The following is a 21,249-nucleotide window of genomic DNA, read 5'->3' on the forward strand; positions in this document are numbered from 1 at the left end:
GGAAGGTGGCCTTGACACTGACTGACTTTTTCTTATTCTAAAGATAAATATGAGGTGCTGTATTCCCAGATGCAATTGGATTGGTCAAACTCCTCAACGTTCAGCAAAACATAGTTTATTCAAGTACTATAGTTAAAATACAACAAAAGAAAGAGGAATGTGGAACAATTTAATTATTGGAACACTTAACAAAATAAGTGCTATAGCAATTATGACTAATTAACAGTTCCAATATAGTAGTCTCCCATAAACAGATCCTTGGCAAAAGGCAAAATCAGAAAATCAGTTGAATCGCATCATGCAGTTCTATAATTGAGAAGGAATGAATAGTTGTTTATCTTTTCATATTCTGCTTTTCACCAGTCTTCCAATCTCTCTCTCAAAGAAACCAAGAAAAAACTGACCCCTTAATACCACAGCATCATCACAAAAGGGAGATACAATCAGTTGTTTCCCGTTCTATCTGCTTGATTCCTCTTGTGATCACCCATTCTGTCCCTGACAGCACATTCTTAAGATGTGAGGTGATCACCTCCAAAAACATCTTAAGATGTGAGGTGGTCAGCTTTGCAGACTCTGCAATAACTGCAGCTACTGCTCAGTCTCTAAAGTATGAAGCTCAAACTTCTCTCACTGGCAGCATTTTCTATACGTGATTGTCGCAGCTAACTCAAGCTGTCATTTGTACATGGTGCAGAATGGGAATTGGGTCTGTGGTGTCCTTCCATGCCTCAATTTGGGAGATTAATAACCTAGTTTATTAGTCTTTTAACCTGTAGACTTTGTTTTCCCAAAAATGTTATTAATGACATTTGTAAATTGAACATTGCAACTTTTTCCTTATGCAGCATTAGTCTTAATATTAAAAATTTACTTTTCCTAACCAGATGTACATTCCAAGGCCAAAATATTCCACGATGAAAATACAAAGTATAATAGCTATATTTTTTTCTCATTCCATTCCATTTCTGGGGTACTTCAATACTGTATCCAATACTCTTTATTCACAGTATTCATTTCTTATAAGATATATAGTCTGAGGGGGTTCTACAGTTTCTATTGCCTTGGTGTACCGTGGCTGAAAGTCAAAGGGCAGCAACCTTTCCCCATTACATCTCTGTGGCAGCTACCTCAAGCTTCCTTCATTAGAGCTTCAGCACATAGACATGAACCCATGAATGAGCCAGTCTGTAGCACTCAGTCAAGGATAACTCTTTGCACTGGAAAACCAAGCTTTGGGCAAGCAAAAATTGTTTTTCATTGAATTGATAGTCATCCAGATGCAGGGAGATGATGAACTTCATGGTATTATGGCTAGACTATTAATCTGGAGACCAAGGTAATGTTCTGAAGACCTGAATTTGAATCCCACCTATAAATGCAAATTTTCTTTAAAAGCTGGTTTTGAGAGGCAAACAATGACCATGAAATCATTGCCAGTTGTTGCAAGAAGAAAAATCTGGTTCACGAATTATTGCCCTTTTAGAGAAAGTAACTGCTGGCCTTAACTCTCTGCAATATGGTTGACCTTTAATTGCAATTGGAGATGAGCAGTAAATGAACATAGAAAATTACAGCGCAGTACAGGCCCTTCGGCCCCTTGATAAAATGCTGTTGTAGCCAGCGACACCTACATCTTGTGAATGAATAAGAGAAGTTGTTTTATTGTCTCAATGTGTCCCTGGGAACAGTCCTTGGAACACAGTGTCCTGCATTGTGAAGCCGTTCAGAATGAACCTTAACAAAAACTGCTGCATCTAAGTCCAGAGCTTCTTTGTAAAGACACATTCCACAAAGAGGTGAATAACAGTCTCTTCCCTACTACCTCTAGGAGTGATGAGAAGCCAAGCGTGTAGGAAGGATCTGATGGGAATGACTTATTTCAGCATCTGCTAAGCCACATATTGCAGCTTTTTTGAAAGTTTTGGTGGTGAATCATTCTACCAGATTAATTTGACAGTTTGCCTAGGGAACCACTGGAATGATCAACCGTGTCCTTTTCCCACAGGACTTTAAGGATGTAACATGTTGATTACTACGTGATGAACCTGTGGTCAAAAATGATTTTTCTGTATAAACATAATCAAACTTATCAGCAATAAAGTTAAAAAATATCGCTCATCAGCTACTCATCAGTCGGCTGTTTCCTTTATGCGTACACATTTCATTTTTTTATAAAAAGCTTTATAATGCTTACCGTCCCATACCTCTAATCTCTCCAATTCAGGTTTTTTTAAAATTTATTTTCAACTTCTTTATTTGGATGATCATTTTGGTAAACTCTTCTGGCTCTCTGCTGCTTTTCTACTGTGATTACTTTTAAATCCTAAGGTACACTCCTGTATAAAATATTTTATTCTTGATGTTTAACGAATGAACAGGATGCTTAAGTTGAAGATTTTGTCCAGAAAAGCTTTCTGAAGTTCATGAAGTTTTCTTTCATGAGACATAAATATAGTGCCTGATCTATTAAGAAGTCTGCTTCTCAAGACAGGATGACTTCAGGTTTATTTTTGGGGGAAAGTGAGGACTGCAGATGCTGGAGATCAGAGCTGAAAATTGTTGCTGGAAAAGCGCAGCAGGTCAGGCAGCATCCAAAGAGAAGGAGAATCGACGTTTCGGGCATGAGCCCATCTTCAGAAATGAGGAAGGTGTGCCAAGCAGGCTAAGATAAAAGGTAGGGAGGAGGGACTTGGGGGAGGGGCATTGGAAAAGCGATAGGTGGAAGGAGGTGAAGGTGAGGGTGTTAGGCTGGAGTGGGGGTGGGGGCGGAGAGGTCAGCACCACCTTCCTAACCTGCAATCTTCTTTCTGACCTCTCCATCCCCACCCCCACTCCGGCCTATCACCCTCACCTTTACCTCCTTCCACCTATCGCATTTCCAATGCCCCTCCCCCAAGTCCCTCCTCCCTACCTTTTATCTTAGCCTGCTTGGCACACCTTCCTCATTCCTGAAGAAGGCCTCATGCTGGAAAAGTCGATTCTCCTACTGTTTGGATGCTGCCTGACCTGCTGCGCTTTTCCAACAACATATTTTCAGCTTTATTCTTGGGGGGCCAGACGCTGTCACAGCAGTGAAGTGGTTGATTTCAAAATGGCAGTTGGAATCTTATTCCAGCATTCCCTCCCCCATTCCCATTTTCAGCAAACTTCAGCGATGTAAGATAATGATGCAAGTAACGGGCTTGCATACAACACTGAAATTTTGCTAGCTGAATTTTGAGGCTGGACTTTTTATTACCTGCAATTTTGAGTCATTTAGGCTTTGGAAGCCAACTGGTTTGTGGCAGCACAGAGGATCCTTGAGTTGTTAAATTTTCACAGCTAATTCAATTTTTTTTTGCCAATTTGACACATCAATGTAATGCTAGCTGATCTGTGAAGTGTATTTCTAATACATTGATATAATTGTCCTCAAACAGTAAATGACCATGCAATTGACCAGCATTGTGGAAGTAGAAAAGTATTTAGATGCAGTTATTTGTGATCTATATCAATGACTTATATGAAGGAGCCAATTGTATTGTAGACATGAATACAACTCACTTTAAAGTAAGCAAGTCATCAGTGTAAAATTTTCCCTATTTGATTATCATTGCTCGAGATTGCTCTAGATATTTCCAGATTTTGTATGTTTTCACGTAAACCTATGAGTGAATGATGAACATGTTCAGCCTACCCTCAAAGTGCTGTGTAGAAAATGACCCTTTCATTTCAGTGCCCAAGATAAATTGGTATTTGGTGTTATAACTAAAATATGTTGCATTCCTTATTCGTACAGTCTGTTTTGATATAACATGATAGTTCCGTTCCAATGTGATCCCGAGTTATAAGAAAATAGTGTTATATCCAATGTAGGTTAGGAAAGTTTGTGTTCGACAAATAATGGTCGAAATTCTTCCATCGTATTATAGCCAATTCATGTTGAAGAAACACATGTTATACTAGAACTGACTATATAAGACAGCGAATTATCAAACATGTCATTGGTAACCCCCCCACCATGCTGACCCCACATCACCAGTTTATTCAAGACTGTCCCAGGGTTATTAACTTGAATTGTTCTCCCTTTTATTTTGGAGAAAGGACTCAGGCCTAGTGGCATATGTAGCAGTTGTATTCGTAGTCCTGAATGCAATACGGTTTGAGACTGCTGGAATGATTTGAGCAGTCTTAAACGTTCTCACTGTAGCATAGGGTTTTGTAGTTAGCTTTGGATCAAGTTCTGAGGAGATTTGATGATCTAATTGAATTAATATTAAGAATTGGAGAATTAGGGCTTCATAAGACCTGCCTCGACATAAGCAGACTAATGCTGTATGACCAGCCCTGTTGATGGTATTGAGACATAATAGATAAGCCATGAAGAAGGGAAGTTTGTTTTTGTTCCTTACTTTTCTGATTCTGTGCAAATTAAGAAGGATTTTCTTCTGTTTGCCGCATCAGTGATCTTGCAGGGAAGGCCACTGACCATCATTCAGTGAAAAAATCTTGAAGGGCTACCACTGGTCTAACTTATGTTGCATAATTTTTATCAGACCCTTTTGAACCTGTTTTGCATCATGAAGACAGTTCCATTGTTTGTTCTTATCCTCCATTGCAGAGTAGGTAAGGGAAAAAATAGCAGTGGTGCTAGCAAATAAATTCAATTACATTCTATCCACAGAAGAGGTGTCGGAGGACTGGAGAACAGCCAGTGTAATGCCATTGTTCAAGAAGGGAACAAGGGATCAACCAAAAAATTACAAACCAGTAACTCTAACCTCATTGGTGGGGAAACTATGTGAAGCAATTCTGAAAGGCAGAATTAATCTGCACTTGGAAAGGCAGGGATTAATTAAGAAAGTAAGCATGGTTTTCGTAGGGGGAGATTATCTCTGACCAACATAATTGAATTCTTCAAAGAGGTGACCAGGTGTATAGACATGAGGGCACAATGTCTTTGATTTGGTTTAGTAGGACTTCACCAAAGGTTTTGCATTATACAAGGGAGATGGATACACAGGGAAGAGCCCATGGTATCCAAGGCAATTTGCCAAACACATAATCCACAATTGGCTGAATGGTAAAAAGCAAATGGTGACGGTTGAAGAGTATGTTTCCAATTGGAAGTTTGTGGCGAGTAAAGTCTTATGGGTCAGTGTTGGGACTCTTGCTGTTTGTGGTTCCCATAAGTGATTTAGACTTGAATGTAGGAGGGTTGATCAGTAAGTTCACAAATGATAGAAAAATTGCAGTGATACATAGCGAAGAGGACAGCCTTAGACTATAAGAGGATATAGATAGGCCTGTCAGATGGGCTGATCAGTGGCAAATGGAATTCAATGCAGATAATATAAAGTGATTTACTTGGGCAGGACAAACAAGGCAAAGGAATACATGATGATTGGCAGGATCCTGGGAAGCACTGAGGATCAGAGGGATTTTGGTGTGCAGGTTCACAGGTGTCTTAAGATAGTGAGCTGAAAAATGTGTTGCTGGAAAAGCACAACAGCTCAGGCAGCATCCAAGGAGCAGGAGAATCGACGTTTCGTGCATAAGCCCTTCTTCAGGAATGAGGAGGGTGTGCCAAGCAGGCTAAGATAAAAGGTAGGGAGCAGGCACTTGGTGGAGGGGTGTTGGGAATGCGATAGGTGGAAGGAGGTTAATGTGAGGGTGATAGTCCGGAGAGGGGGTGGGGGCGGAGAGGTCGGGAAGAAGATTGCAGGTTAATAAGGGGGTGCTGAGTCCGAGGGTTGGGACTGAGATAAGATGGGGGAAGGGGAAATGAGAAAGCTGGAGCAATCTGCATTCATCCCTTGTGGTTGGAGGGTTCCTAGGCAGAAGATGAGGCGCTCTTCCTCCAGGCGTCGTGTTGCCATGATCTGGCGATGGAGGAGGACAAGGACCTGCATGTCCGTGGCGGAGTGGGAGGGGGAGTTAAAGTGTTCAGCCACAGGGCAGTTGGGTTGGTTGGTGCGGGTGTCCCAGAGGTCTTCTCTGAAACATTCCGCAAATAGGCGGGTTGTCTCCCCAATGTAGAGGAGGCCACATCGGGTGCAGCAGATGCAGTGAATGATGTGTATGGAGGTGCAGGTGAATTTGTGATGGATATGGAAGGATCCCTTGGGGCCTTGGAGGGAAGCAAGGGGGGAGATGTGGGCGCAAGTTTTGCATTTCTTGCGGTTGCAGGGGAAGGTGCCGGGAGTGGAGGTTGGGTTGGTGGGGGGTGTGAACCTGACCAGGGAGTCATGGAGAGAGTGGTCTTTCCGGAACACTGATAGGGGAGGGGAGGGAAATATATCCTTGGTGGTGGGGTCTGTTTGGAGGTGGCGGAAATGATGAAGGATGATACGATGTATCTGGAGGTTGATGTGTGGTAGGTGAGGATCAGTGGGGTTCTGTCTTGGTGGCAATTGGAGGGGTGGGGTTCAAGGGTGGAGACGCGGTGGAGAGCATCGTCAACCACGTCTGAGGGGAAATTGCTGTCTTTGAAGAAGGAGGCCATTTGGCTTGTCCGGTATTGGAATTGGTCCTCCTGGGAGCAAATGCGGCGGAGGCGAAGGAATTGGGAAAATGGGATGGCATTTTTACAGGGGGCAGAGTGGGAGGAGGTGTAATCTAGGTAGCTGTGGGAGTCGGTCGGTTTATAGTAAATGTCCGTGTTGAGTCAGTCGCCCGAGATTAGAAATGGAGAGGTCTAGGAAGAGGAGGGAGGAGTATGAGAATAGGTAGATAAACCGGTTAAGAAGGCATATGGTATACAGAGGAATCTCGATTATCCAGCATTCGATTATCAGAATTTTGGATTATCCGGACAAAATCGCAAGGTCCCGATGCTTGGCTAAACTTGTTATTCGAACATTCTATTATCCTAACGGAATACTTCCTGCTTGTGTCGTTTGAATAATTGAGGTTCCTTTGTACTTGCCATTCTTGGTTGAGGCATTGAGTTTAGGAACAATGAGGTTATCGTGGAAGTATAAAACATATTAGTTAGGCCACACTTGGAGATGTGTGGAGTTTCTGTAGAATCCATGTTATAGGCGGGCCGTGATAGAACTGGAGAAGCTGAGAAGATCTGTCACGTTGTCCGGACTGAAGAGTTTCAGTTAGAGTGTGATTGGACACACTCGAGTTGTTTTCCTTGCAGTCGAGGAAACAGAGAGATGAAGATTGAGATGTATAAAATTGTAAGGAGCATGCGTAGGTTGATAGGGGATTCATGTCCGGGACAATAAGTTTAAGGAGCAGAACGTTTAAAGGAGTTGTGAAGAAAAATGTTTTCACCCAGAGGTTGGTGGTTATCTGGAACTCATTGCTTCTAAGAGTGGTAGAGGCAGAAACTTTTGTGGCGTTTCAAAATTTAGATATGTACTTGTGTTGCCAAGATGTACAAGGCGATAAGCCAAGTGCTGAAAAATAGGATGGACAGTAATTAGGTGAATGTTTTGACCAGTGCAGGCACAATGGTCTGAGGGGATTTTTTCTTGCTGTAGATTATTATAGCTGTATTATGACATTTTTCAGTATTTGGGCAGATACTCATTTTGCTTGGTAAGAATACTTAGTCATTTCACAGGTTTTATTTAGTTCTTTGATTTTAACAGAAGTTCAAACTCGCTGTATTTATTTGGCTTTATTTTCATATTATCCTGGCCTCCTCGTCAAAAATGAAATGAGCTGTGTATTTACAAGAGCAGCAGATAAATACCTGTTACGACATGGGGTAAACCCTCTGCTAATTCAAACCAGCAACACAGAAAAGATTCATCCCATGCTGCAATCTGTTAAAACTCGAGAGGCAAAGAACTATCCCAAAAGTCACTATTTAAAGTAAATATTAACAACTTTATTCTTTAAATCTAACAGAATATTAAAATTAACAATTATTTATAATCCCTTTCTCTTAAACCTATCTTTTAGCTCCCACTCTCCAGCACTAGTCCGATTTTTAAAAAATCCTGATTAAGATTTACAAAAAAAATCATGTTTCAAAACCAGTCAGCTTTGCCGAGTTTCCTCTGGAGATTTTCCTCTGTAGATTCTCTCCAGATTGGTTTCTATGTTCTGCAGCACAGACTCCCCACAGACAGGTACCTCTCAGAGAGCTCTTGAGCTAGCAGTTGGTCTTTTGGCAGTTCTCTCTTAACTATTCAAAGTATCCAGTTTTATACCCCAAAACATCAGATTGTTTCATTGGTTTTAATATTATCAAAATACTAAATTCAAACTTCATTGGAGTTTGGTATCTTGGGGCATAATTTAGACTGATTGGCTGCATTTGAATTAGTTTTTGTCTCATGGCAACCCAACTACTCTTTGTGTCGACCCTGTGTTTACATTGTTACCTTGCTCAGAACACTTTGTGCTGTGTCAGGCAGTTTTGCTAACTTTTCAACACTCTCAAAGGTACAGTACCTCTACACCTTCATAACATACCATGCCTGACATTTTTTTGTTTGAGTTTAGTTCCTAATTCTTACATTCTGGGAATAGTTCTGTGGTTCCATCTTCACAGTGAGAGTGCACATTGGGGCATAGAATAGTGTCTGATTCATTCTCCCTACAAGCATAGTCTTTTCATCTAGAAATTTGTCCAATCATTTGTATCTAGGGCTCAAAACTCATTGTAATGATAAGGTTTCATGGGAAGGGTGAGTTTTAGGTATTGCAAATAACAGTTTGATTGGAAAAGATAATTGTTTGGTTGGTGAATAAAATTGATAAAATGCCTACTGTTGGTCCTCAATGGCAATGAGTCAGTTGGACTTATATTATTTTGACCCCATAATTCCCTTATCCTCTGATCAACATTTCATTTACAAATATTGTTTAGGATTAATATTTCCTCATGCAAAATAACAATGGAGAGTATTGAAAATACTCTGACGATCTGGCAACGTCTGTGAAGTGTGATTAACATTTCACACCTTTTAAATCAAAATTACCAAAGGTTCGTGATGTAACAGATTCATAGTGCAGAAGCAAATGGCATTGTCGGGATCAAAAGTAAAAGATCAGTGATAAATAGAAAATACATGATAATGCAAAGCAAAAGACGCATTAGTTATGGGACATGTGAAGAAACAAAAGGTGTATCTAGAGTAAATGTTAATCGGACATTCCACAATCAACATTGGATTTGTTCCTGACCAGTCAGTATCTGACTCCTCTGCTATTAGAAGGCTAAAAATGGGGAAATAGACAGTGTATAATGAATTCATTCTGGCAAGATGACAGGCATTCAACATGATTGTTTTCCTTGCAGTGTCGGAGGTTGAGGGATGACCTCATAGAGGTTTATAAAATCATGAGGGGCATGGATAGGATAAATAGACAAAGTCTTTTCCCTGGGGTGGGGGAGTCCAGAACTAAAGGACATAGGTTTAGGGTGAGAGGATAAAGAAATAAAAGAGATCTAAGGGGCAACTTTTTCATGCAGAGCGTGGTACATGTATGGAATGGACTTCCAGAGGAAGTGGTGAAGGCTGGTACAATTGCAACATTTAAAAGGCATCTGGATAGGTATATGAATAGGAAGGGTTTGGAGGGATATGGGCCGGATGCTGGCAGGTGGGACTAGATTAGGTTGGGATATCTGGTCGGCATGGACGAGTTGGACCAAAGAGTGTGTTTCCGTGCTGTACAACTCTATGACTCTAATACTAACAGAAATTGCTAGAGAAACTGAGCAAGTCTGGCAACATCTTTGGAGAGAAAGCAGAACTAATTTTCTCAGTCGAGTGACCCTTCTAATTTTCCTAGCCCATTTACTTTCCTTCATACTTCTAAAGTTTTAAGAGATGTTTTCTAAAAGAGAAAGTCCATCCATTTTCATTATTTATTTTGATGTTTTCTAACTGTCTTAACTCATGCTTCTACTTGAATATTTTTCAGTTATCTCAGTGACTAAAAGTAGACATAGCACACATAGCATACAGGTTAACAATGTGCCTATAGAGCTTTGACATGAAAAGATCTCGCACTCGTCTGCTTTTTTTTATTGTCCTCCAATACCTAGATGAGGGTTGAATTAGAACCCAAACCTCTTCCCCTGGTTGGTTTAGCCATCAAGTATATCCAACAGTCTCTTAATCAGTGTCTGCACCTTTACCCTCAAGATGAAATAACTGTATCTGCCATAATTCTGGCCATGGGAAATACTATATAAATCCTTTGAAAATCTTTGTTTCATTAGATTCCATTCCATTCCATATAAGGTTCAATTTTGATAAGCAAGATACGTTTATGTTTAAAATATTTTGAACTCAAATATACAAAGACTCCAAACAATTTAAGTACTGGTAAATGCTGCTTTATTTTTGACTTAATCTTTCCACATCACCACTCATGATCATGTGCTTGTCTGCCTATAACTGTATTGGGTCATCATAAAGGCACTAACATAGTGTAGTGTCAGGGAGTGGTGATTCTGCATACAGATTGTTTCTGTTAGTATTGCAGTGGGGTCTATTTTTGAAGTAGTTTGACCTTGTTCATGGTAGAATTCCTGTGCTGTCTTTTATCATGTTGGTATTTTGTTTTTAAAAGAAAACCCTTCTTTTACTTATGTTCTTGCTGCAGCTAACAACTGACAACTTTGTCATTCAGCACTGTAATCATTTCAGTACAGTAGTCATATTTGAAAAAGTAGGTTGGGGAAAGAAAAGGTTGCCTGAAAGGGAGTTATTTGTGATAATGTTACCCATTCCCTTATGTTTTATCTATTTGTCCTTAAGAGTTACCATTAAACTATTCAGCTTAAGGTTCTTTATTTACTGAATTGAAAGTTTCTTGTCACATGAAAGATCTGAATGGATGCTGATTGCAAACTCACGAAATGTAAAAAAAATCATAGGGCAAACCTGACTCGTGTCTGCTTTATTTTCTTAGGCTTGGTTTCAAATAGTAATTGGCAAATGTTGATGAGTAGATTGCCTTCAGGGTTGGGTTCTTCAGTATAGTGAGACCGAAAGAAGGGCAGAAAATACTTTTGTTGAAATATCACTGTTAAAAAAATAGTGATTTATAATTACAATGATGCAAAACCAGGCAATCTAGTTTCAAAATTTGCCAATGTTATTGAGTTGTGTTGATAGGCTGGCCAAAAATAAAGCTTGGGACCCCAGTTGTCGCATATGTGCAACACAACCAAAATGTGATGTGCTAATCTGTATTTCAGAATATCATTAGTTGATCGGAGGTATTTCTATGGTCTAGTGGCAACATTGGTATATGTTTGCTCCCAAGTAATGCCTGTTATGCTAAAGTCAGGAAAGTTGATTATCAGTGGAGGTCTGAGAGGTTTGTTAAAGCTAGTGTTTTTTTGGCTGTTCAAAGTCGATGTCTGGACAAGTATCACTGAAAATAAAACAAAGGATTTGCATGCATTCACCACTGTCTGCTTTTTATCAAATCAACGGTCAGCTATGAGCAAGATCTGAAGATCTACTAATAGAGATATCTTACCAAACGACAAGTGATGCAAATCAGTAATACTCTTTCCACTTCATTTTCTTGCTTTTGTTGGATCTTCTCATTTCTGGTATATTCTTGGGATATCTATCTTTATTTGCTGACCATTTAGCCTTGGGGATTGCTACCCTTCAGCACATGCCCCAAGAATGTTTTCACTAGTTTTACAGTTTCACAGTTGTTTTACAGTTCTCCATTAATTCCTTGCTTAGTTGAGTGATGACCTGTATAGTTTTGGTAGCAGAAGTCAAGTGTGTGTTGTGAGTAAATCAAATTGTTGTAATATGCATTCGACTTTCCAGTCCCCAGTACCTCGACAAAGGTCGGGCATCCATTTCTTTTGTCTGTTAAACTTTCTACGTGTTGTTTTTGTATTGCTCAGGCTAATGCGCCTTGATTGAGCATTGTGCAATGCTTTCTTTTGTATTGTTATTTAATACAAAATTTAATGTTTTTCAACATAAAAGTGTATGCATTTAACTATAGAAATACAATATAAATGCTTTTTTAACCAAATCGCTCTATGTCTTATTGTGTTTGTGTATGTTTAAAATATAGACCTCCAGCCAACCAGATATAGAGACTGAAATTATGTCAGCACTCTCCGATCCACAGCTATTGCCACTTGAACCTGTTGAACAAGAGGAGACGAGCACTCTCATGGCATCACGAGGGAACATGGGGAATAAATCAGAAGATGGTTTGGAGGAAGTTGATGAATTTGGTTACAGCTGGAGTATGTAATTTATGAAAAAAATTGAAACATTACAATATGGCACATCACACATTAACTTTCCATCTCAGTGAATCGTCTTTAAATGCAACCATACTACTAAATCAGTATACAATCTTAAAGGACAATATTTTCAATATGAATTATCCTAATGCAAATACTCCAATCATCTTATTCAAAAGATTGCATGGTTACTGTTTGTTTGGAACTCTTGGCCTTTTGAAAATAAATTTATTTTAAGTTTGTTATGGATGCCTAACATTCTAGATTCTAAAATCTGACAAAGAACTATTTTCTGAGAAGCTTCACTGCATTGGTGAATGTCAGCCAGTATTCTTAATAATAATATGAAATTAGCATTTTTTAATGAATATATTGTATAGGCAGTCAGAATTGGATGTTGAACGTAACTAGCTGTTCATAACTATCAAGAATGAAGAAAATTATGTCTCTTCACTACAGTGTAACCTTGTTTTGTCAGTGGCAGCTAGTCATTAAGTCAGCTTTCAATTTTGTTTCTCTGTCGGGCTAAACCGTGAACTGGGAGAGAGATTTTCTTAACAGAGTTGCATGTCTTTAAACAGGTTTAAACAAGTACTTTGCGTTATAAATGCATTCCTCTGCCCATAGATATATAGTTTAATAACTTGTTTTTGTTTGGCTATATTGTGATTATTCCCTAAATAGAAATGAACAGTTTCAAACAGTTGTTTCACATCTCTTACGATATTGTATGAAGAATGCTGTGTTGCCTAATCCAAATTAACTAATTTCTTACATCTGCATTACACCAAGCAAAAATTTTGTTTCCAAGGATAACAAATTCTGACTCCGGACTTAAGATTTTTTAAAAAAAATTTGCTAGATCAACTATCCAAAGCAAGATACGTCCTTAAATATCACTGTCCTGTTTATGACTTCAGAGGTGATTACAAATGAATGTCCACTGCTTGTTACTGGAGGCTTAGGGGAGGGGGAGTGAAGAGATTAAAACAACATTTTGTTCATCCAAAATCAGGTGTCATGTAAAATTAAATGATAAGCTAAAGTTGAAGAGGAAGGGGCACAGTTATTAAAAATAGTTACAATGTGGAAAACAGGTCTACAGATGAATAAGACAAGCAGAGGAGAACTGAGAGCTATTAAAATCACTTGAAAAATTCACAATATTCCACAAACAAGAAAAATGTTAGAAGTGAGTTGAGATTTCTGATGTGAACACAGCCAATTAGTCAGGATAGGTTTATATTAGCAAGGGTCCATAATAATTAATTACACCATTTGCATAAGTTTTAAAAGGACAGCCACAGGAAGAATTGGACTGAGTTGGAAACAGGAAATCTTTGAGAAGGCAGACGACATGGCTGAGATACAAAGTGACGAGTATGAATCGGACTTCACCTGAAGAGGAAGATTCTGCCAATGTTACATGGAAGATGAGCTGGAAGGAAATGGAATAGGATGAAAAATAGTGGAGATGCTTAACATGCAACCAGTGCTTAAAATAGAAAAGATGCTTTGTTCAAATCAGATCCATCCCACGTCACTGAGCAAACTAATTATCAAAATTCTCATGCTCATGGCCAAAGCCTCCCAATCTTGGATCTTGAGATAGAGGAGTGATGCCAGATGATGTCAGGATTGCATTTCTCTTCATGAAAGGAGAGAGGAATAAATTTATCAATTAAGTGCTTCCAATCCTACGACTAAATTATTTGACACTTTTTTTTTTAAAGAATGTTCATAAATACCACCTTTTGTTAACGTGTTAGTGTCCCAAATTTGCATTTTCAAAGACATTTGAAGTTTGTAATTGTGATGTTCCAGTATGTTGTAAACGTTCAGACGATTCTTCAAAATTTAAGAAACGCAAACAATAAAGTGCCTGCAAATTATGTGATCTTTGATAGTGTCAGCTGCAGCCAGACCTGAAATAGAAGCAAATAATTAAATGTACACATTCTCTGCCATCCAGAAAACACCCATATTAAGGATCATCAGAAGTACACTATTCAAGCTTGTATTTTTGTTTTGCCATGAACAAAATACATATTGAAACTCACTGCATCTTAAATGAATGTGAAGAGGTCCTCATCAGTCATTCTTCCGTTAACATAGCCTGTCATCCAAACACACAGGTCTTTGCTGCCTCAAGAATTTCCCGTTGTGAAAAGACATAATGCAGAAACACATGTTCAGAAAAGAGACTTGTAACAGGTCACATGGATGAGATGACCATCTTTATTGCCTACTTTTTAAAGACCTAAGAGTCAGCTCTGCAAAATCTGAAAAATCACCTAAAAGCCATCAGACCAGTTGCCAGACAGGTGCACAGCCAAAGTAGTAATTAGCTATACCTTAATTTTGAGACAGACTCTCTGTAACTTGTTCCAATTTCAAGTTACTTCAGAACCAATCTCGTAGGAAGTTAACTGTAAAGGAGTTTCATAATATAAAAAGAAACCTCTGCTTAGCATTCATCCAAAACCTCATCTAAGAGACTGCACAGATGTGGTGGACGGCATTATGGAACAATTGAACATTGCACTCGTTTTTTCTTCTTTATCTATATCTAATCTTTACAAGAGTGATATTATATGAGGTGAATGCACGAGATGTTATGTTTTAATCATCAGAGCAGGTGTTGAATAATAAATAGCCTTTAATTGAAATACATTAAAAAGCTTACTTTTGGAATTTCTTAAATTGCAACAATTGCTGTTAGAGTAAGAAAACACCTCATATGCAAATCATGCTCCATTCTGGCAACAAAAAGGAACACAGATTGAGTCTGAGACAAATTCAGTGTGGCAGTTCAGGATGACTCCATTGCAAATGACCAAAGTTTGACTCTAATGGAAGTAGAACGGAAAATCATCATTAAGGCAAAGTCGTTTAAACAAAAAGAAAGGGATTACAGCAAACTTTGAGAGTAAACAGTAGAAAATGGATGCTTGTTTCTGATGTGAAAGCATTCCTGTAAGAAGAAAACTTAACTCAGAAAAAGATTGGCAAACAGCTAATCAGATAGAAGTTAATACTTTATGATAACAAAGTACAGATATCCAGGCTACTGAACATGCAGGTTACTCCTTAAAGTAAATCATAATTGTGAAAGCCGCAACAAAGGCACAAGTCCTGCTAGCACAGAATTAATCACACGATACAACTTGGTTTTGTATGCCTCAAGACCAATCTCTCAGCATACTATTGTTATTACTGGGTTCCCCCCACAGTTGACCAGCATAGGCTTGAAACTTAACTTCACCTGAATATTCAATATTGGTAGAATGCAGGGAGAGAACCTGGACTCTTTCCAGGGATCTAACAATAATATTTCACAACTTTATCCCATGAAGGCAGCCATAAGAGCCATTGAAGCTTTGCAGACCACCTGGCTAAGCAGAACCTCCATCAGCAGATAACTGCATTGAGAACTACATGTCTGTTAGTGACCATTCTTGAACCCTTGTGGACCGATGTTCGGCAGATAATGTTTAACTTGGATTTTTAAAATTAAAAACTGGTAAATGTGATAGTGTAATTACAGCGGTGCCTTAATTACTGCTTGAAATTGCCCTCACTGCTTGAAATTGCCCAAGTGTGAATGAGGGGACGTACGTATACATTTTTAATTTAGCATTAAAAGGAAACCATACCTGTTATATCACGTGCCAATATAATGTGCTTTCAAATAATACTCTAAAATGTTTGCACAGGAACAGACAATAAAATGCTTGCTTAAATTCATGTTGCCTTTGGCATGATCACCTGAAACTCGAGCAAATATCTAATTAAATATGAACATTCAACACAACTGGCAAATTCACACATGGCTTTCTTTAAAGAACGGGCCACTACCAAAAGAGCTAAAACATTAAAGGAAGCTCATTTTTCTGTTTATTTGGGAATGGGCAATGTAGCAAGTCACACGTGAGAAGAAACACCAAGCATCAGCTGTCTAGATGCAGAGTCCATCTTAAAGCCGTTTAATCAGCTGCCAGCTGCAAATGTGTTGCTGGTCAAAGCACAGCAGGTTAGGCAGCATCTCAGGAATAGAGAATTCGACGTTTCGAGCATAAGCCCTTCATCAGGAATAAGAGAGAGAGAGCCAAGCCGGCTGAGATAAAAGGTAGGGAGGAGGGACTAGGGGGAGGGGCGATGGAGGTGGGATAGGTGGAAGGAGGTCAAGGTGAGGGTGATAGGCCGGAGTGGGGTGGGGGCGGAGAGGTCAGGAAGAGGATTGCAGGTTAGGAGGGCGGTGCTGAGTTGAGGGAACCGACTGAGACAAGGTGGGGGGAGGGGAAATGAGGAAGCTGGAGAAATCTGAATTCATACATTTCCCCTCCCCCCACCTTGTCTCAGTCGGTTCCCTCAACTCAGCACCGCCCTCCTAACCTGCAATCCTCTTCCTGACCTCTCCGCCCCCACCCCACTCCGGCCTATCACCCTCACCTTGACCTCCTTCCACCTATCCCACCTCCATCGCCCCTCCCCCTAGTCCCTCCTCCCTACCTTTTATCTCAGCCGGCTTGGCTCTCTCTCTCTTATTCCTGATGAAGGGCTTATGCTCGAAACGTCGAATTCTCTATTCCTGAGATGCTGCCTAACCTGCTGTGCTTTGACCAGCAACACATTTGCAGCTGTGATCTCCAGCATCTGCAGACCTCATTTTTTAATCAGCTGCCAGACAACTGCACAGCCAGAGTTTTTAAAAAAGTAAAAAAAAACAGAATTTGCATAGTATTAAAAATGTTTAGAGCTATATTTTAAAGAGTAGACTTTTAAAAAGATAGTCAAGATGGAGTCCTGACAATTGTTTTCTTTTGTTGATTTCTTTATCTTCTGAGAGGAAAAACTTCAACCTTAATTTGATTATACCTTAGTGGTTTCAACCAAGGAATAAGGGAAATCCTCCATGCTTACATTGTAAATATGTAGATTTATGTTGTTGAACACAAAACCTTTGGCTACTTAAAGCCACAGGTGAGAAAGATAACAAACTCCTGATTAAATTACCCTTTATTTAGGGTTCTTGTGGTGCAATGAGTGTGTCCCCTACCCATGATAGCAGGCCAGGTTCAAATCCTAACTGTTGCAGATGTATGCATTGACATCCTTGCAAAGGGCTGATTAGAAGATATTTGAATTACCCATTACCTTATTTCGGCTATGATTTGGAACTTGTTACAGGTCAAATGGGAAAGGCAGCTGTTTGCAAAAGATCTTGCAGGGATTCAAACTGACTTTGAGATACATCTTCAGCAAGACTAAGTTCCATGACAGTGAGAGACGTTCTATAAGAAAACCCTTTAACCACTGCTGTCAATTAGGCACCCAGTAATCTTCTGCAAAACCTTGAAAGGGAATGACGATGCTCTTTGTCTTCTGATCCACCTTCAAGTCAGCCTGGGAAATCCATGAGTTTCTAAGACCGTCCATGCAGCCAGAGTAGCAAGTCAACTTGGAATCATTGCTTTTCAACAAAATAGAGGTTGTGTTCCCTTTTATGCTTACTATTTATATCCAATTTTGGGGAGAGTGTTAGATATGGATGAGTCATTTCATTCATCGCTGAATGAGGTGTATGCAGAAATATCTTCACTTTGAAATACAGAAGCTGACTGCTGGATTATTAAATTCACTCAAAATTACTCTGAGGGAAAGAAAGTACAAGCATCCACAAACAAAAACATTTGATCGTGGGCAAATAACCATCTAAAATTTGTTAGTGACCATAGCTCCTCTTTGAAGTAGGTGAAGGACTCTCTTCAATCTTCAATCACCTGAAAACGAATCTCCTGCAAAGTTGACTGCAGCAATGCTTGCAACTAACTAAGGAAACCTCTGCTTTACTTCACCTAAAGCACTAACTGATCGAAGGAACTACAAGCCTGTCACAAAAGAGAGACTATTACAATTGTATATTGTAATAATATTTTCTTTCAACTGTATTCAGTATGTGTGTGAGAATTAAATCATTGAAACACATGTTTAGAAACCCCTACGCCAAATGTGGGATAATCAATAAACTTAACTTTAAGACTCCCTAAAAAGTTTTCTGCTGGAATTAATTTTATTAGGATAATCGCAATTAAGGAGAAAATACAGACAGCTTGCATTGCAAAATACATTGATCACAGGCAATAAAAAGGAACACATATTATGTCTAATACATGGAAAAAGTTGTCAGAGGAAATTTGTTGAAGTGCTTACAGTTACATCATTTAAAAGCCATTTGGAGAAGTACATGTATAGGAAAGGTTCAGGGGGAAATGGGCCAAACGCAGGCAAATGAGACTAGGTCAGTTCAGGAAACCTGGTCGGCATGGACAAGTTAGGCCAAAGGATCTGTTTCTGTGCTGTATGTCTCAATGACTGTATGCTTCTATTTTGTAGCGAAAGCTTATTTTTGCTGCTGATTTAGTTCTACTTCTGTTCTGTTTCCACAACCCCTAATTGGACAGTGATTGCTAGTGGATTAATGCAAATCTTTGAAGGTGATGGGTCAAGTTGGGAAGGCAGTTAAAAAGGCAAATGGAATTTCTAGCTTTGTAAATAAATTAGTAGAGTACAAATTCAAGGATTTTATGCCAAACCTATATAAACCATTAGAGTACTGTGACTAATACTTAGCACCACATTTTATTAAGAATATAGAGGCCCTAGAGGATACAAATTGTTTAAAATATCAGCGGTGAAACACTTGAGTTTTAAATCAAAAGATTGTGATGGTATAAGGAGGCACTGCTTCCAGCTGCAGAATTGTCCTCCAAACAGAGAATGTAGACCATTCCTATGATCTGGATGCACAGCCCGAATGGTGGAGGAAGCAAATTCATGAGCAGATCCCAGAAAGGAATTGGAAAACTATTTGAAGAGGGTACATTTGCAAGATTCTGGGCAAGGGCAGAGGAGTGAAACCAATTTCAAAAATACTTCAAAGAGCCAGCATATGCAATTTGTGCTAAATTACTACCACCTATATTATATTGTTCCTGTATTATATTGCTAGTTAATGAAGTGTAAGAAAATTCTGAATTAGTTACAAGTGAAATGTAACTGAGGTAGCATGTTGAACCTGACTTTAAACTTAGATATGATATTCCTTACACCTTGAAGCTGGAAGTTCTTCTCAGGTGGTGGCACAAAGTGGACATTATTGGACTGTCCACCTGTTCTGTACAATGTGTAAGATTTAATTTCATTGTCAACAATGAAATTGAATATCAAGTACAGTATTAGACAACCAGAATGGTGCCACTACTTTGGGCCACCATTAGAAATAAATTTCTCACTCCAGCGGGGTGCATAAATATATGCATACACAAAGTTTGTGTTTCCGGATATTAGCTGAAACTTTTATTACAATTTGTATTTCAGAGCGGTGGCTGCAAAAAAAATCATAATTGAAATACTGGCAAATGCATTTAATGCGAACCTTTATGTATGTCTTTTTCAGGCAGCCCAGGATTAATTTTTCTTCATTGTAACCAGAAATTAGTATATTACATGAAGCAACCTTGAAGTTTAAGATAATTACAATTAACTGAGAATGTGGCTTTTTTTTTACTTTTCAAGAGAGCAATATTTATTATGATAAAAAGTGCAAAAAATAAAATGATTTAGTAAGCTCATGGTAGTTTCTAAATGTTTTTGGTTTTTGTAGACTAGTAAGATCTGAATAAATGAATGGTTGTATTTCTAAAGCCTCTATACTGCAAAGCTGAAATGGTATAAGTAGTATAAGCAATTAACGGAGGTGAGCTTTTGTAAATCTTTTACTTTATTTTTCTGATCTGCGCAATCCATGAAGAAAAGATCAGACAACGGTATGGAAGCTTGATGGGAGAACTGCATATGATTGAACTGGAGAAGGGAAAAAGTGGGCTAGGTCTGAGCCTGGCTGGAAACAAGGACCGATCCAGAATGAGTGTTTTTGTAGTTGGCATTGATGCAAATGGAGCAGCTGGTAAAGATGGCAGGATAAAGATCGCAGATGAGTTGCTAGAGGCAAGTATCTTTCACTGTGAATGTTTTACACGACTGCTGCAAAAAAATGCACGTGACTTATATTGATCAAATGAATTGTGTTCAAAAAATCTTTCTCATTTATCTCCAAAGAAGTGAAACATAACACTTTATATTACCTCTTGTAACATGTTATATTTTTTGAAAATGAATAAAGTAGTCCAGTAATCTTATAATCTGATGCCACTTTGACCAAAAGGATTCTTGAACATTGAAAGATTTTTCACTAGAAATGTCTTCTCTTTTCCATCAAGCTATTTTTCTCAACTAATCTCCTTAATGATACATATTTAGTGCAGGAGTAAATATTCAGCTCCTCAAGCATTCTCTGCCATTTAATGAGATCATGACTGATGAGATTGTGACCTCTACTTTCCTGTCAACTTCTGATATGCTTTAATTCTCTTGTTTGTTAAGGATTTACCTGACTCAGCCTTAAAAAAAAGCTCAAATCTATTTTCCTTACTGCTCTCTGAGAAGGGAATTCCACAGACTAATGGCTCTTTTAGAGCTTAAAAAAAACTTCATCCCCACTTTAAATCGGAAGTCCCTTATTATTAAACTGTTCCTATTTCTAGTTTCCTAAAATGGGAAATATCCTTGCATCATCTATCCTGTCAAGTCTCATCAGGATCTTATAACTTTCAATAAGTTCATGTTTTACTCTTTTGAACTCTAGATGGAAACAAATAAATTTGTCGAATCTTGCCTCGTTACACGACTCCTTTTATCACTGAAGTCAACTGAATGAATTCTTCTCTCTCCTATTTCAAAGGCAATTATATTCTCCCTTAAGTATGGAGAGAGAACTGTGCACATTAATTCAGATGTGGTCTCAACATTACCCTGTGCAATTGCAGCAAAACATTTCTCTGCTTATATATTCCATTCTCTTTGTCATAAGCAACAGTAATCCATTTACCTGACTAATCATTGCCATACTGTATACTCATGTATTGTGGTTCATGTGCCAGAGCACCCAGATCTCTCTACCTCACAATTCTGTTGTCTTTTTATTTAAATAATAG

At 38.8% G+C, this 21,249-nt stretch overlaps 1 protein-coding gene across 1 annotated transcript in view; it reads left to right on the top strand.

Moving 5' to 3' along the window:
* The window catches only part of LOC132824441 (multiple PDZ domain protein), a 381,408-nt gene that overhangs the window by 281,818 nt on the left and 78,341 nt on the right, over positions 1-21,249 (top strand). The window contains exons 32-33 of the mRNA XM_060838941.1: positions 12,016-12,193; positions 20,007-20,203. Of these exons, the coding sequence (XP_060694924.1) occupies positions 12,016-12,193; positions 20,007-20,203 (375 nt within the window). The remainder of the gene's footprint in view (positions 1-12,015; positions 12,194-20,006; positions 20,204-21,249) is intronic.

Source organism: Hemiscyllium ocellatum, chromosome 2 (assembly GCF_020745735.1).
Source record: "Hemiscyllium ocellatum isolate sHemOce1 chromosome 2, sHemOce1.pat.X.cur, whole genome shotgun sequence".
NCBI lineage: Eukaryota > Metazoa > Chordata > Chondrichthyes > Orectolobiformes > Hemiscylliidae > Hemiscyllium > Hemiscyllium ocellatum.